At 40.7% G+C, this 17,290-nt stretch overlaps 1 protein-coding gene across 1 annotated transcript in view; it reads left to right on the top strand.

The window, feature by feature from the left end:
• The window catches only part of ANK3 (ankyrin 3), a 144,056-nt gene that overhangs the window by 43,673 nt on the left and 83,093 nt on the right, over window positions 1-17,290 (top strand). The window contains exons 14-19 of the mRNA XM_050711894.1: window positions 426-524; window positions 3,944-4,141; window positions 6,079-6,177; window positions 15,993-16,091; window positions 16,181-16,279; window positions 16,674-16,769. Coding sequence (XP_050567851.1) covers window positions 426-524; window positions 3,944-4,141; window positions 6,079-6,177; window positions 15,993-16,091; window positions 16,181-16,279; window positions 16,674-16,769 — 690 coding nt within the window. The remainder of the gene's footprint in view (window positions 1-425; window positions 525-3,943; window positions 4,142-6,078; window positions 6,178-15,992; window positions 16,092-16,180; window positions 16,280-16,673; window positions 16,770-17,290) is intronic.

Raw genomic sequence — 17,290 nt, forward strand, 5'->3', positions numbered from 1 at the left:
GCTGGCTCTGCTCCCCCAGGTCCCGTGACAGGGGGCAAAGCCCGGTAGGACCTCAAGCTTTTTAAAACGGCCCAGCTCAGGGTTTTACAGATCCAAGGGAAGGTTTACTTTATCCACTGCAGAAAAAGAAAACATTGCTGAGGTTTTGACCTCAGGGTCAAAATTCCTTACTTGCTCTGTCCTGGGGGCAGCACAGATGTGTGTTTCTCTGTTCACCCTCCCTGGGAAAAGTAAAAAGGGCTTTCACAGCTCAGTAAAGATTTTTAAATCCCTGTTTTGTGTTTTGATTCAAAATTTAACAAAGACTCCTGATACATGAATGAATAACAAATGTATTTTTTCACCGATCTGCTCTAATTTTCCAAACTCCTAAATTTTCCCTGAAGATCTGTAACAGCACTTGTTTGTTCTGCATGTGTTTTTAGAGCGGTTTAACACCACTGCATGTAGCTGCACACTACGATAATCAAAAAGTGGCACTCCTGCTGTTGGACCAGGGAGCTTCACCTCACGCATCTGCCAAGGTACAAGTACTGGCTACTCTGGGGATCAATACCTAGGCCTTTTGCCACTTGTTTCCTATCTACCTCTGCTCTTTCTAGAATGTGTGTGCTTGCAATTACAGGGAACCCAGTTACTGTATTGTCTCACAACCAAATCTCTGTAAGTTGCTAGAATGATTCTGCAAGTGAATAAAATAGTTGTTTTACAAAGAAAAAAAAAAAGGCAAGCATAGGTATAGAAAAAATCTGAAATACTTAGTTTCATTGAAGTTCAGTCTCAGTGAGTACTAAGTCTTGCTTTCACTTGTCTGATCTCCTTAATACCTCAAAGCCATCTTGACATCTGTTCAGAGCTTGGAGTGCTTTGCTACACAGGGGTAGTAGTGCTAATGTATTGTGCCAGAGTAAGTGTGAAAAGTTTCTCAGTATTATTATTAATGTGCTTCATGGTATTTACACCTCAGTGTAAGTGGACTGTTGAGAAAATAAAACTAGTCACAGCTCTGCTTGGTTTGTAGTATACTGTAGGCAAGACAACACAGTGTAAGATTTCAAGGGATGTGAAAGAATTTGTACTTAAATACATAACAATTTGATCAACAGACAAATTTAGAGAAGCTTAAAGTCTCTATTTTCTGTGGATCCCAGTTTTAAATACTGGCCAATTGTTGGACAGCAGTGATAAATAAAAAAGGGTGGAAGCTATGTAGGATCAGGTGGGGTGCATTGTAAATACCCCATCTGAAACAACCCAGATACATTCCTAAAATCACCATGAAGAAACACTGTGGAAAGGGAGAGCTAGTGGAGCAGCTAGTTTTGTACACAGACAGCTCTCCTTGATTGCATTCCTCTCACACATGACTGAGTACAGCCATAATAGAGGAGCCCTTCTGCATGGCTAAAGAGGAGGACAGTCTGTCATACATGGTAGGTCCCCAAGCTTATGGTGCAAAAGAGAGGAAAGTTAAACAAACATGGATAGCCAGCAGCAACGGCAGTCTAAAATCAAGAACGCCAATAGTGGCAGTCTGCCAGAGCAGTGTCCCAGGAGGTGAACTGGAGTGATCTCTGGTCTTTTACTGTTGCAACACAGCACTCTTAAATGTCACTGTGGAGAAGGAAGGACCTTCTGAAAGGGACGAGAAGACATTGACCTGGTTTTCATGGAAAGAAACTGCCAGAGGAAGCTATACATCATGTAGGGGCAGGGATTGCAGCTCCCACTGCCAGGGGCTTGGGAAGCCCAAACCAAGGTGGAAACCCTATAGACTACAGTATAATATTACACAAACCCATGTGTCAGGTCACCTTAGCTTCCCTGTCTGTTAGGGAAGAAAAAAAAATATAGTTTTGACACTGCCACGTTGTGTCTTCAGTGCGAGCTGTAAGCTTCCTAAAAGAAAGCATTTGTTACTATTCTGCAGCAAGTGAGCCACAGCAACACACTGAGCAGAGCATCAGTACTAAATAAAATTAATGGCAACATGTTTGTTGCTGTAGGCACTCACAGTGCAGTCATCTGAAAGATGTTGGTTTACAGCAGATGATTTCCTATTCCTTCTGTAAATGTGGTCTAATAAAAAAATGTGTTACATCAAAGATCTCATCATTAGCTCCACAATTAGTTTCATCAGCATTTGTTTTCTCTGTGATGTTCCTCTGTTTAATGCTCATCTTAGGAGTAGCTTGTTAGCTAGGCCTTGAAGAAGAATCAGTGAAAGGGGATGAGAAGTGGCCAAGTACGAGTACAGCACTGTGATACAAACAGTTATTCAAATGAACCATTCATTCTTAGACTAAAACAAGGCTTGTGCCCAATTTTAATTGGGCATTCATTGCCTTTGCAATATTTCCCTTCCTTCCCCTCCATCACCACAAACCTCAGTCTTTTTCTCTGTCCTTCCATCTTTAACCTTTTTCTGTTTTTACCTCTTTACCATGGCAGCCAGAATAACCCAATACTCTCCCTCCAAACTTCTCTGTTCCTTTCTGCATTTATTTGTAGTGACAGAGCACAGCCCTTATTAAGAGAAGATAGTCTGAGACTGAGATGAATTTTAGTTTTTGTTTTTCATCTCTTTTTGGCTTTTCTTGGCAACCTGCTGTTTTCCATTCCACTGAAATCAAACTATAACCGTTTCTGAAGAAAAGGCTTGAAACTGCATTTGTTATCTTAGAAAATACACGAGCTCTATTTAAATTATACAGGGTTTAGCATATATGCAGGATTTAACACAACTAACAAGTGCTCATGTGGTAATGGCTGTTCTACACATCAGTCTTGTGCAGGAAGTCTGAGAGAGGGGATTGTTTTTCCTGATGTGTTTTATCTTCAAAGTGAACATTAAGTGATTGTGTGCTTCCTTCGTTAGCCATGGCACTGCACTACATTTCCCGGGTGTCATTTTGGCAGCGTTGCAGCCTGCTTTGCTGAGGTGCCGAACACTCTGACCCCACTTATTTGGTGCATATTGTACTTTGAACAAAGAGCATGAGCTGTGTCATGCTGACTGCCCTGAAATATCTTAGTATCTAAGGCCTAAACCAAATCTGAAATGAATTTTGAAGGTTTCAGAGACTTTTCCATATGGAGTCAGTGCTGTGCAGCTCTCACTTCCAGATTACTACTAATGCAATCCTGCACTCATTGGTGTACCCCTGTGTATTTATTCTTTGCTCCTACCTGCATCACCCTCCATCTGTTATGTCCAGCCCTGGTGCCCTGTGAGGTACAGGGAGGACACAAGCCAGGTAAATGCTTTGTACATTTAGATAGATTTTATTGGACTGTGTAATCTGAAATGCTCATGGTAATTATGATACCGTATGAAATGGTTTATGCAGCTAAGGTCTTGCGCCCTCCCACCCCTTCTTCCTTAGTCACATGCATACATGTTCATGTTTACTGTTTGCTTCAAAATGAGGGCTAATATATACCTGAAAGATAGAAAGTTCTTGATTAAACAGGTATTGCAATTTGTATCCAAAAGCCTGTCATGCTTTGGTTAGTGTTTTGGTATGTGCATTCTAATCGTTTATATATATTCTTCTATTTTCTGTCAAATCCATTTTCCTTCAAAAGTAGAAAATTTTATCATGCAGTTTCATGCAGTTTCTGTTCGTGGTAGTGGACTTGCTGGGTTCGTGTATTGGAAGGAAAAAAAGGAATGCAAGACTAAAGTGATATGTTTTAATTTTCCCTTCACCTGAACCAAGAGTCTCAGAAGCTTAGAGTACATGCTGCAAGGCAGGCTATATTTCATATACATAATGCTTTCATTCATACTGGGAGATAGGAAAACAAAAAACAAAACAGCAACAACAAAAAAAAAAACAGCTGTTCTGAGTTATGTACATGCATCCTGCTCTTCTCTTTGTTGAAGATTGTATCACATTGTTTAATGAGTAGCTTGCAATGAAGTGCTTTCTGTTGACAGAATGGCTATACGCCACTACACATAGCTGCCAAGAAAAACCAGATGGACATAGCAACTACACTGTTGGAATACGGTGCTGATGCCAATGCTGTAACCAGACAGGGTATTGCCCCTGTACATCTGGCCTCTCAGGATGGCCACGTGGACATGGTGTCGTTACTTCTTTCTAGAAATGCTAATGTAAATCTCAGCAACAAGGTAAGTGTTTCCCCTGCTTGGTGCTAAGGCAATAAACATAGCAACATGACATTTGAATGCACATCATCATTTCTTCTAGCAAAGAGAGCAGTTTGCAGCAAACCCCATGTCACATTGGATGAACTGTATTTTGTAGTACCTAAGTTTTGATGATGGCTAGTACCACGTGCTGCAGAAGAATTTATAAATCTGTCTCCTTTCCTTCCATATCATGCTAGTCTGCCACCAGAGAAAATGGCTTCTTCACCCTAACGGTTAGTGGGGTAGGAGTGTGTCTTTTACGATCCTCTAGATATACGCCTCCCCATTAAGCAATGGTAACAACTAACTTGTTGATTTTTAATGGGGTAATAACAGTGAGGTTGTCTGAGATTTTGTTCATTAATGTAAGTGATTTTTCCTCCCCAGAGGTTGTTCCTCAGAGCATGGTGACTTTCAGTGTAATTTCTCCAGGGGGCATGAAAAAGAAGCTAGTAGATTTTAGTTTCTGTATGTATGACTTTATAGACTATTAAGTCTGTTCTGTGGTAATGTTTCTAGCAGATCTGTAGCCTTAATTCTTTAAATGCCCCTCTAGCCATCAGAGATACTGTAAAGTGCAGTTTCAGTGTGGATTTATGTGGCTAACATAGAAAGGCAAGAGACATTTTTTTTCATGGAGAGCGTTTCTTGTTCTCAGCAGGCAGAAAGACTCTGTGTCCTCTGAGGCTGTGGGTGGTGCTGCACAGGGCTGCTCTGTTTTCCCATTTCTAACTTTAAAGCTTAATTATTTTTGGTCCCTCCTTCAGGTAGCTTCTCTTGCAGTTGTTGATTTGCCCTTGTCTTAATCAAGCAAATAATGTTGCGCAGTCCTGAATGCACCTTGTATTCCCATAGTGCAATTTGCCGTGGGCACATTCTACGTTACATTGGCTAGCTTGGTTTTGCTACTGAGGCTAATATGGAGACCACAATCACTATCGCTTGGCATTTTGGTTCAGCCCCACTAGACATTAATTATCTGCAACATCCTTCAATCTGTTACTGCTCAGTTACAGTCTCTCGTTTCTCATTATACAGATAACAGCACCTTTTGAAAATAGTTCTCCTCTACTCACGTAGGGATACACATTTCCTCTGAGCTCAGCACCTACATTTGAAGCCAGATATTTAAAGCACACCAACTTCTGAGTTTTGCCATGAGAGTAAAAGGCCATTTGTTTTCTTCAGGGTCCACAGGACAGTTGGGAGCTAAGTACTCAGAGCCCCAGCTTGGGCACTGAGCACTTAGTAAACATTTTCAGAAGGTTTGGCCCATAATATCCAGGTCTCATTAGGTAATTTGCAGTTGATTACTTTACATGTTTATGCAGTGTGACCCACCTAAGTTGTGTTGTCATCAGCATTGCCTGTTCAAGAGCAGTACAGTTACTGCTATTGGTAAGGAATCCACACTGCAAGATGTAGGGGACAGCTATGCAGTTCTGTGGAGATTAATTTGGGTTTAAGGGTAGGAAACTACTATCAGTAAAAGGTAAAGTTAAAATCTGAGTGAATATTGGTACTAGAAAACTTATAGAAGTCTGAACAATCATTCGATATTTCTTTTAAAATCTTACTTACTCTGAGGAAGTGAGCTCCCCAGGAGGGGGAAAAAATACTGTGCTTTTTTTTTCTTCAAGTGCTGTAATATAATTTGGTATCCCACATTTAACGTTGCATGAAGAATTGTTCCTTGTGTAAAAGAACCATTATCTTCCTGGTTTTTAAATTTTAGTTTCTTGCAATTCAACAAATGTAATCAGATAGCACAATACACAGCTTGTAAGTGAAGGTAGAGTTCTTCATTTATTTATTTAATTTCAGTAAGACTTTTTGAATCTTACTTATAGTTGATTTTGTGTTTAATATTCACGTGCCACCTCTGAAGATTGTTACCTATTGCTCCTAATTTACAGAGCGGGCTGACACCACTCCACCTGGCTGCTCAGGAGGACAGAGTCAATGTAGCAGAGGTTCTTGTTAACCAAGGAGCTGCTGTTGATTCACAGACAAAGGTATGAACACCATTATCAATATGTATTGTTTTCTTTCAGGGAAACAAGAGCCTGTAGACCGGTCTAGTAATCAGTTTCAGGGTGAAAATGAAATAGCAGTGAAATGTTTCTTGTAATAAATTGCTATAGAATATATTTTGAACACTGAAGACCTTTAAGCTTGAGTGTTTAGTGTTATGCTCAGTCTTTGAGCTATAAGCTTGTTTCTTTCTTCTGTGCCAAATATTTAGATCAGCATAGCTGTATCCTACTATTTTACTGAAGGTAAGTGGGATTGATCTGTATTTTTATGTAAGGAAACTTTCAGAAAAGCCGGAACTCTCTCTACAAAGAGTCATGTGCTTTTTTACCATATGCATACTCTCATCTGCTTTTGGTAGTTTTTACATGTTGCACATACTTCCAGCCAGCTGACAGTAGAAACCAAGCACAGGAGAACTGTTATATAAAATATCTTTCTTTACAGAAAGAAAAGCAATGAAAATGCAAAGTAGGCATTTCTGGTTATTAAATGATTAATAGTTTTTCCAGTGACTTAAGACAATTTCTGAAATGAAGCAGTCTTCTTTTACTGAGCTGTTACTAAATAGCCATCCATAGGCACAATTCTGCAAGTACAGCCATTGTTCATTTGTAAAGACTTACCCCTACTCTTAGAGCTTGAATCAGCCTTCAAGACTGCCTCAATTTCTAAACCATATTGTTTTGCAAAGCATGGTGGATTGGGCTGTTTTATAATATGGGTACATTTAGGAAGCAGACTTTTTCTTGTATCCCAAAGTGAGACTTGGCCAGTGTTCTCCTGATGTACACATTAACCTGTTAGTTTCTAGGTAAATATTGCTCTATTCTGTCTTCAAAAATAGTATTAGAGATGAACCAAATAGCTCTTTAGGACAAATTCGAATTTTTTTATTGCTGTTACCTAATACGAAATACAGATACATGATGGTGGTCCATTTCAAGCTTACTTGCCTAAAAATACTTCTGTCTAAAGTAAATATTTGGACTCCTAAATAAGAGACTTGACTTTCCAGGGTGTTTGGACATGAATTTTGGGATCCCAAGCAATAACTACTCCCACTTCATGGCATTGGTTTGAGTGTGATGTCTGTGGCCTAATTCCAAGAGCCTGCTTAGAAATTATTTTATACTTACTGAGGGTACATACAGTGCTCAGAATTTGAAGATTCCCTCAGTGTTCATTACACCTAGATTCTTCACGCGTTGTCGGTATCTAGTAGATGATCATTAGGTGGATAAGAAATCAGTTGTGATCAAGTGCTTGAACAGTAGTTGATCAAATCAACTAAAATTAACTCAGTCTCACAGTTTGATCTGCAGATTGTAGAGAGTTGTGCAGCTTTCGCAACTTGTAGCAGCTTTCACAACTCCATTACGTGTGTGCTCTGAGTTAACTGCTGTGCTTGCATCCCAGAAATATCCCCGTGTGTCAGACTGTCCAGCAATATTAGCATTTTGTCGTCACACTGACATCTCAAAAAAGGCTGAATCCATCATCCTTTCTGTCTGCAGGTTGGTTGATTATAATCCATGGTAGAGGGAAAAGTCATTGGTACCTGGTTTTGTGTTGTGTAACTCTAGCTGTACCTTTGTGTTAGGCTGTTGATTTCGATTACAGTATTCTGGTGTGAAAATTAAATAGTTCTGCTGAAATCCCAGGATTTTGACTGTCTTTATACTTTTGTAACATGTCTTCAGCCTCTGTTTTGCAGATGAATCAGTGTGGATTCTTACCAGCTGCTAGATCATCCAGCAGCAGATGAGATCTGTCCTGGTTCGTTCTTTGCATGATTTCCTCAAATGAATATGGTTGCCTCTCTGGAGAAAGGAAACCTTACCTGGTTTTGGTTTCTGTAAAATGACGTTGCAGAACCTGCTCTTTTACTTTGGTCCAAGAGCTGAATCACTTCCTAGTCTGTGAAGCTTGTCTGTTTGCCTTCTACTATTCCCTGTCCCACAAATAGTAAGTAGTCTAAGGAAACATTTACATCAACAGGTGCAGGCAGTCATGTGTCCCCTTTGCCTTCTCTCCAGCGTCCAAATCGTATCCAGTTCAGGACTAATGGCCTTTTAGTCACATTAGCATGGTGCAGTGTGTGAGATACTGTCACAGCTGAGAAAGAGGGCATGTTAGTTGGGTCTCAGGGCTTGGCAGTATGTCTGTGTGGTGGAGCGGGCACAAGACTCTGTAGAGACGCATGGGAAAAGGGCTTCAATTTCCTCATTCAGAGGTCTCCTCTGGGTGGAGCTGAATTTCTTAATAGTATCTCTGAAAATTGAACTAGTTAGTAAGTAAAACCATGCACAAGTTTAAAGAAAAGTCGTATTTGACTGTCTGCAGCTTGAATCCTATCATCAGTAATTCACATCATTTAAAAAAAAAAAAAGGAAGTTTGTTTGTGTTTTACCTTCCTTCTTCAGTTACGTATGTAACTAGTGCAAGTAAACAACAGTTTACCAGTATACGCTTGTTTCCATGGGACTTCCCCATAGTTGTCAGGAAGTGGAGCAGGGATTGATAGATCAGGCAAAGTCCCCAGTGTACTTAAGCAGAATTGCTTTGCAGTGTAACAAATCGCATGTCTGGGAAAATGTGAATCATTAATGCTGTAGGCCTTCATGGTGAAGAACACCTGCAATGGCTTTATCCTTCTCCCGACCATGCTAGCTGACCCTCTGCTGTATGGGACCATCTGCTCCTTCGGAAGAAAGCATCCACATGCCTTGTAGGATTGCATTAGAGTGGGGTGAGCTTGATGCTTTTTCACTGGCTTCAGCAGGGTCCCATCTGCCAGGTTTGCAGTGGGTGAGCCCTGCAGTGCTGTCTCCAGACTCCACACAGTCAGCCACATGGAGGTCCTCTGTCAGATATCCACTCACTGTGGCCTGTGATACTGGGCAAGTGACAATGCAGTGCCATGTATTTCTGCATGGGATAGTTTCTGGATAAACTGATGATCATCTTGAGTTCCTTATGAATAGCTGGCAAGCTTTGAACTGCTGCAGCAAAGGAAAAAGTGTTATGCTTTAAGAACTGCCACGCCTTGACCTCTTGTTCTATGCAGGTGAGGTTTTAGATGACTGGCTTGTAATATAGCAACTCTGTAGTTGCAGGCTCTCTTTCTGAGATGGATTAACTGTGGAATTAAAATGTCTGGGAAATATAAAATGTCCGTGCGTGCTGTCCCTAAGAACAGAGACACTGGGGAGCAAGATCCAGCAACAGCTGAGTGGGCTGCAAAAACACTGTTGCTATGCTTGTGTGTTTGCACAATGCCATCCAGCATATACAGTTCAGATTCACTACATTGGGCATAGAGTGGCAGGGCTGTGGCCATCTGTGCCTTAAGTATCAAAAAGTCAAGCCACACAGCTTAGTGGCATTGTATTAGGGATCTCTGTGTGCCACCAGCAGTGTCAACACTAACCTTTCATTTTCTTCTCTCTGTTTCGCATCCATATGTTTTTGTTACCTCATTTATTGTAGGCTAGGTGAGTAGCCAATACGTTTTTTTGCCTTTTTTTTTCTTTGAATAGATTCACTCATCATCGTGTTTCCAGGTTAGGTAAGTGTTGGTTGTGTCACTCCTGTACAGTATCTGTCAATGAAGGGAGAACACAGTATCTCAGTAGGTCATTAAACTTGTTGGGTATGGACCAGTGAGCTATCATCTTCCACTTCTGATACATGTTCTTTAATCATCGTTTATATATAACTTACACTCCCTATGAAAACATCTAGAGTTTGCAGCTGTAACACATGGAAACACTTCTTATCCCTGCTTCAAGTTCAGAGGGCCACACACATGATTTGGGGTTATTTGGGGATGAAAAGGGAAGATTGGACAGAAACATATTTGGTACCTTCAAGCTATAGCAGGGAAGAAAAAAAATGTAATACTACAGAAAATCTCTTATGTGGGAGATTGGTCTGTATGATTAAGATCTGTTCTAGTTCTAAAACTTGAGAGCATTATACAAATTACTCTCAGTAACCATTGCAGCTGTGGTTCTGACTTGGGGTGGTTTCCCTCTCAAGAAATTTTTTCCAGAACTTCGTGGTTCACCACTACAGGTGGTGAAGCTTTAGAGTCCTTCACATTTAAAAAGGTTTAAAAAAAAATAATGTTTACAGAAGGCATGGTAGGGCCCTGCTACAAAGGCAGCAGTTTTTGTCAATTCTGACATTCTATTCAAGTGCCTGAATTTATGTGTGTAAGAGTATTTGATACTGAAGCTGCTATGTAGTATCATGCAAAAGCAAGGAAGTTAAAGCAAGGAGTGCTCATCTAACACATCATATTGGGAGTTAAAAATGAATTTGAAGCCCTGGTTGCAAGCAGATGTTCCTTCTCCTGGTGATCATGTTGAGTGCATAAAAGCTATACTGGTACATGTGATGTTGGTTTTTGTTGCAGGGCTTATGTGCTGAGAGTTGGCACAAGTAAACACCATTTCATGAATCAGCAAGTCTCCACATGTTATTTTTCAACTCTTTTCCCTGTTGGATAATGTTATAGTAGGATACAGCATTAAGGTGATGGATTGGCCAAAGAAGCCCAATGGTAGAAGAGCGCTGGTTCAGTCAAGGATGAAGAGCAGATTTGGAGCGTTTATCTCTGTGCAGGTCATTTTAGCCAAGCAGTTGTTACTCTGCACTTGGGCCTATGCCAGGGGAACTGATTGTCTCATAGTCCTTGGTTGACGACTGTCTGGCTGACAAAGCCATCATAAAACTGTGTTTGTTTCTAAAACTGTAATGCTGGTAGGAGATAAGGGTGACTAAGAGGTCGTGATTTGTTTTGCAGGTTGGGCTGGGCCTTTTATTTCAGATTTATTCAGCTCTGCCTGCTCTCTTCCAACAGGAACTCTGTACCAGCCTGAGTGCTACAGTGGCTTATAACTGTGATCTTATTTTTCCACTGGAATACCTAATTTTCAAGTGCAGAAAAAGATGGGAAGGAGCAGGGAGGGTGGGAAGTGCTGTCCAGAAGAATCCCTTTCACATAGAACAAATGCTCAGACATGGTATCTTCATAGTACATTATCTGTCTCTCCTTGGCTCTTAGTGCTCAGTTGTTACCCAGGCGTTTATGTGGAAATGTCTAGCCTAATAATCTGAGATAAAGAACCTTTGTAAGGTACTTCAATACGTTAGGTCCCGATTCAGCAAAGCTGTGAAGTGTGTACATACATACAGGTTTGTTTCATTGGATCAAGGCTGGATGCCTTTGTGATCTTTAGAACTAGAGCATTTTCAGGTCTAACCAACGCTAATACTGCAGCTTCATTGTCTGACATTTATAGCAGAAAAACAAAAACAGAGCAGCTTGAGAGTCAGCATGACTAGAAAGATGCAGTAATTCAAGCTGTTAGGATTTATGGCTATTGCCAGTGGAGGATATTAAAGCAATACACTGACATGATATACAACGCTTGTGATAATTTCCCTCAAAAAATACAAGGGCAAGAAAATAAGGGGTGCTCTGTGTTTGAGTGTTCTGTTAGAGTAGAAAAGCTAAGTATTTCTGATCTTTTTTGGCACTTACTCTTGTGACTTTTGATAAACCCTTCCCAGCTGCTAACTCCCATATTGCTGCTCATTCTTAAGAACAACTAGAAGCAGCATGGCAGCTGACTGCCAGGTGATGTGCTTTAGAGCTGTATTAAACAAAAGGCCTGATTTTCTTGGAAGTAACTTATTTGTATAATTGCAGGGCTTTTTTTCTTTTTTTCCTTAATAATTATTAGTAGTTCTTGTAGCAAAATATTTTAGCCTCCCGGATACATTTCTGTAGAGAATGAAAGTAGCATGCTCAAGTAGCAAGAATTACTGCTTTTATAGTTAATTTGGTTGCATAACCGCGGAATCTGCCATTGTTTCAGAAAAGTTAACAGAATATCAGTTTTCAGTGAGGATGTTGGGATACAAATACAATTATTTTTTTTTTACTTTCCTGAGATAGAAACAGTTGAATATAGCAGTCTGTGCTGTATCTGAGAAGCAAAGGGTATCTTTTCTGGGTCTCAGGCACTGAAAAGACATGCTAATAGTTAGCATTATTTTTGACCAGTGCCTTCACTGGTGACTGTTAACATGAAAGATGTCCTCTGGTGGCTGAGGAGGTCTAGCATGCTCAGTGAGATGTGACCTGCTGTGTCATATCTCTGTCACTCTGCCATCAGTGACTGAGTGCTGCATCAGGCACTGCCTCATCAAACGTAATGTGATGTGACCACAGGTTACTTGAAACTTAAAAGAAAGCTCCCAGGCTCCTCCAGAGAGTTCAGATGGGGAAACTGGTGTTTTGCCATGAGGCTAGCAGGTGCTCACATCACTACCCTGGATGTGCATGACTCCTGTGCAGAGAAGCTGCCTTTCAGTGAAGACGTCTCCAGCTGCCAAGCCAGTGGTGCCGAGGGCTTCATGAAGAGACTGCTTCAGCTCTGGGACACCAATGGTTGTGGTGGGAAGAATAGTGACTGTGTCACCACAGAAATGTCATCATGGGGCTTTTAAAGCCTTCCCAGTTTCTACCACACGTTTAGAGGGGAAAGAGGGAAAGCTTTCACTTAATCTCAGATTTCAACAGTGGGCTGGTCAGTAGTAACATAGAACATCACTAATTACTCTTCTAGCCGTTTATGGAGGTACCACAAGTAAACCTTTTATATGCCATTTGTAGGAGGAAATCGATGTTGTAGTGCAGTGAATACCAGGGTTTTGATAGTTCATTCTTCAATATTCATTGTTACAGGCTGTAGAGAGGAGCCTTTATAGATCACTTCGAAGGGAGAGCTGAGATCAGCAGGTCTTGGCTCTCCAACTCTCTCCAGATTTTAATGTTTTAGAGTTATTAGCAGAGAGTTCCCAGCAGGTAGCCCTTGACTTTGGATTTCATCTCCCCAGTTGATCTTTCAATGTATGATTTTTGTTGACATTGCAGGTCAAGAGGCCTGTATTTTGAAGGGGTTGTAGGGAGTTAAGTTCCTGTATGAGGAGGTTTCACTGCATTCTTTTGAACTGATGTTTTGGTAGTTTGCCTGTTTTAGTTTGAATTTGTCTTTGGAAGCTGTGTTTGAGGTACATGAGTATGTTCTGAGCCCTGTCAGACTCAGATCCTGGGTACTGCTTGGAAGCTCTTAGCCCTATAATAACAGTAACTGTAAGACAAGGTTGCAGCATTCATTACATGATGACTACTATTCTGGGGAAAAGTTCCTTGTAGTCATTTGGCATCTGATCCAATGTTCGTATAAGTCAGTGGAAAAAATCATTCTGCTGATGCCAATGGAATTTGTATCCGTCACTGTTTCTTGCAATGATTAACTTGTCCTGGTTGTCAGTGCTAGTAGTTTTTTTAGATGGCAATAGGTATGTAATTAACTGAAGAAAATATAGGCACCGTAATTTCAAGTAGGTGGCACGGCTACCATCTATACTATCATTGCAAATATAAGTGAAATTGGGTGAATTGGGTTCACTACTAAGTGAAGTAGTGTCAGAGGCAAAGCGACACGAAGAAAATGGTGCATCTAAACCCACAGATAGCTGAAACTTCTCTCTAGTGGAAATAGTTCACATCTGAGGGGTCTTCTTTCTTTAAAACAGCTTGAACATGTAGTGTAGGGCTGGCTCCTGAACTCCCGGTAGACCTTGGACTTGCCTCCTCAGTGCTTTTGACCAAGGTGTCTGACCTGGCCACACCTCACTGAGGTGGACACACGAACGAAGGATGCCAGGCTATGGCTTTTAACTCTGTGCCTCTTGGGCACCAGGCTTTTCCCCTTGGAGCAAAAGAGTGAAGGAGCTTGGTCAATAAGAGGATAATCCATCTTTCAGTGTTTCTATACACAAAGTTGGCTTTTGGATCTAGTTCCAGGTGGTTCAGTGTTAAATCTTCTGGCCATACGGCTGTTTTGCATTCTACCAGGAGCCAAGGCATGCATCATGTCCACGTTTCTCCAACAATATTATTACTGATCTTTCTGCCACTGGAATAAATATTCTCAGATGGCCCCACCTATTACCTTTTTCTGAAAGCAGAATTCTTACAAATTAACAGCACAGCACATTTGCAGTGTATTTTATGAAGTGTTCAGGGTATTTGTGTTCCTCATATCTGATACGATTTTTGCAGACTAGCAGTTAATTTTTCCATTAAAAACTGGTAATGGAGCATGAGTCCAATACCACATTGGAATCCCCACTGAGTAGCAAAAGGACATACTGGACTGGCAGTGTAGTTTCATCTAGCTCACAAAATGGTGAATCTCTATGTGGACGCTGGCTGATATGACCCTTCTGGCATCTCAGAGCCAGTGGGCCCTTGAAACCTGACCTTTCCAGCGTAAAAGAATCCTGATGACTCACCTTCAGAGGAGGGGAAGCGCATCTCTGGGAGCCAAGCAAAGGATCTGCTGGAAAGCCATTGAGCTATCAGTGTGAGCTGGGGGGGGAGATTCTGGGAAAAGCAGCTTCTCTCCATGTGGGGAAAAACGTAGCAAGTGTACTGTTTAGAGGTGGCCATCTCCTGAACTGTTGTTTGTGCAACTCTAGATTGATTGTAAGTATGTTTGTTAAGGAAGAAGAGATAATGATGTCTTGAAGGGAAGATAAGGCAGGAAAAGATAATTACTTCAAGACAGATAATCTAATCATTTCTACTACGTTAAGAATCTCAAATAAGTCCAGCCTGTTCTAAACTGTTAACAGTGTTCTCAGTAATTTAAGAGATTAGAAAAAGAGCAGCAAAAGCAAACTTTGATCCTCTTTGTTTTGTTTTATTGTATGTTAAATGTTAACTCTTGATTCAAGTGTTTATTACAATTAACAGGTTTCAACCTGCTGTTTGACTTACTTAAAGTGTGTGGATTTCAAAAAGAGCAAATTCAGACTCAGCCTAGCAAGCCCTCGTTTGCTACCCTTTTAGTCATTTTTTTTTAAAGTGATACATAATCTCCTTCTATTAAGCATTTTTGGAAAAAGTTCCAAACACTTAACTATAAAAAATATTTAGTTGTGTTTAGAGCATTTGATAGGCGAGTCCCAATGTTGACAAATGATTTTAGCCTGTTCACTAGTAATGAAAACCAAGTAGCAGGGACTAATAGGGAACATTCAACTTTCCCATCTTCACAGTTGCCACGAAAAAGCAGTTTCTTCTATTTTGTGTAACACAAGGCCAGACACATGAAAAAATTAAACCTGGTTGTTTTAGAGGCTTAACTTAAAAGCTGGGGTTCCAATTTTGGTAGGATTATGTTGTTCTTGCAAATATGGCACATCACTTGCATGGTTTCAGATTTACCTTTTGGATTTTTCAGTCAGAATGGATGGGCTGCACATTGGCCTATATTGAGGCAGCCCTCAGCAGGCCTGGTTTTTAGTAAGTTGCTATTACTTATTTACTTGTTTGTTATCACACTGTAGGAACACCCATCAAGCATGAGAACCTCACTGTGCAAGGCAGTATACACACATTCATTTAAAAAACAGGCTCACCCCAGGGACCTGATGATCTTAGCATTGGAGAGGAAAGCAAATTGTTAATCAACATTGCATATGTTGAAGATTACAGAATTACAAGGCAGAGAGGTTCACAACAAATGGGACTTGAAATGGTATTCTTGAGAGGCATGTTTTTCCGTAGTTGCATATTTCTTCTCATGGGAAAAGAAAGACAAAGAAATAAAGTTTGACAGGATTTTTGCTGTTTCATGTCTTTTTTTTTTTTGTCAGGGGATGCATGGGGTTAGTCACATTTGCTAATTGCTTACATCCATTCTAGATGGGATACACTCCTTTGCATGTTGGCTGCCACTACGGAAACATAAAGATTGTTAACTTCCTTCTGCAACATTCTGCAAAAGTCAATGCCAAAACGAAGGTGAGTTTTCTGCCTCTGCCTCACTTGTTCTGTGGGGGTGACAAGTGTGCTGTGCCCAACGCAGCCTCTCCCTTTCCTTGTGCCTGCAGAATGGGTACACGCCGCTGCACCAGGCTGCACAGCAGGGACACACCCACATCATCAACGTCCTGCTCCAGCACGGCGCGGCACCCAACGAGCTCACTGTGGTAAGTGCTGAGAGGCCACTGCTCAGGCTTGCTTGGTCATCCCATCCTGTGTAAAGCATTGTGCTCCCGCTGTGTTGGAGCAAGGGAAATGTGAGGAGGGAGAGGAAAAGAGCAAAGGAAGCATATTCCCATTGCCTCTGTGTCCTCCATGTCCTCCATTGTCTCTTCCAAAACTAGGACAGCAAACATCTGGACAGTGTTTTTCCTTTTCATCCCATTTCTGTAAAGAGTTAAAAACCTAGTTACATGTCCTACTACCCCAAATGTATTTTTCAGTCACTGACATGCAAACATTTATGTGGCCTTTACTGTGCATTTTTCCATAGCTAATTAATAGTTTGTACACTTACTATTGCTAACATTCAGCTTTTGTTTTACATGTTTCAATTGCTAGAATGGAAACACTGCCCTTGCCATCGCAAAGCGACTTGGCTACATTTCAGTCGTTGACACATTGAAGGTGGTGACAGAAGAGACCATGACTACAATTGTAAGTACAGCTCGCTTCAGTACTGGATGGAAGGGTTTTTCCTAAGCCAGTGTATTCAGTTTTGTTTAGTTAATTGTCTACTGAGATTTCAGTCTAGTTTCTACCTATCCTTTTAGTGCTTATGGAGTGGATATTAAATCAGATAAAACTAATACATTTTTAAGGTAGGCATTATTATATGTCTGTAATATATTTTAAGGTAGACATACCAATGAAGCAGAAAATGGACAGTTTAAATAACTAGTCATAATTGCTGTGTTTCTAAGAGTGCATCTTGTTTATGTCACAAATGAAGTGAATTGGGGCTGATTTATAGTTGTGAAAAGACATTCCTAGAGGCTTCTGTAAACTGAAGTTGCTTCTCCCTTTTAAGAGAGTGCAGTTTGCCAAGGAATGATGTGTATTGGGTTGTATTTGTTCTAAGAGCAACTATTTCAACCAAAAAAAAGTGGTTGGAATTTTCTTAGAAGCTCCCCTTTGCCTAGGATCTGATTTATTCTCAAAGATGGCTAAGGCCTGTT

This window comes from Cygnus atratus, chromosome 7 (assembly GCF_013377495.2).
Source record: "Cygnus atratus isolate AKBS03 ecotype Queensland, Australia chromosome 7, CAtr_DNAZoo_HiC_assembly, whole genome shotgun sequence".
Taxonomy (NCBI): domain Eukaryota; kingdom Metazoa; phylum Chordata; class Aves; order Anseriformes; family Anatidae; genus Cygnus; species Cygnus atratus.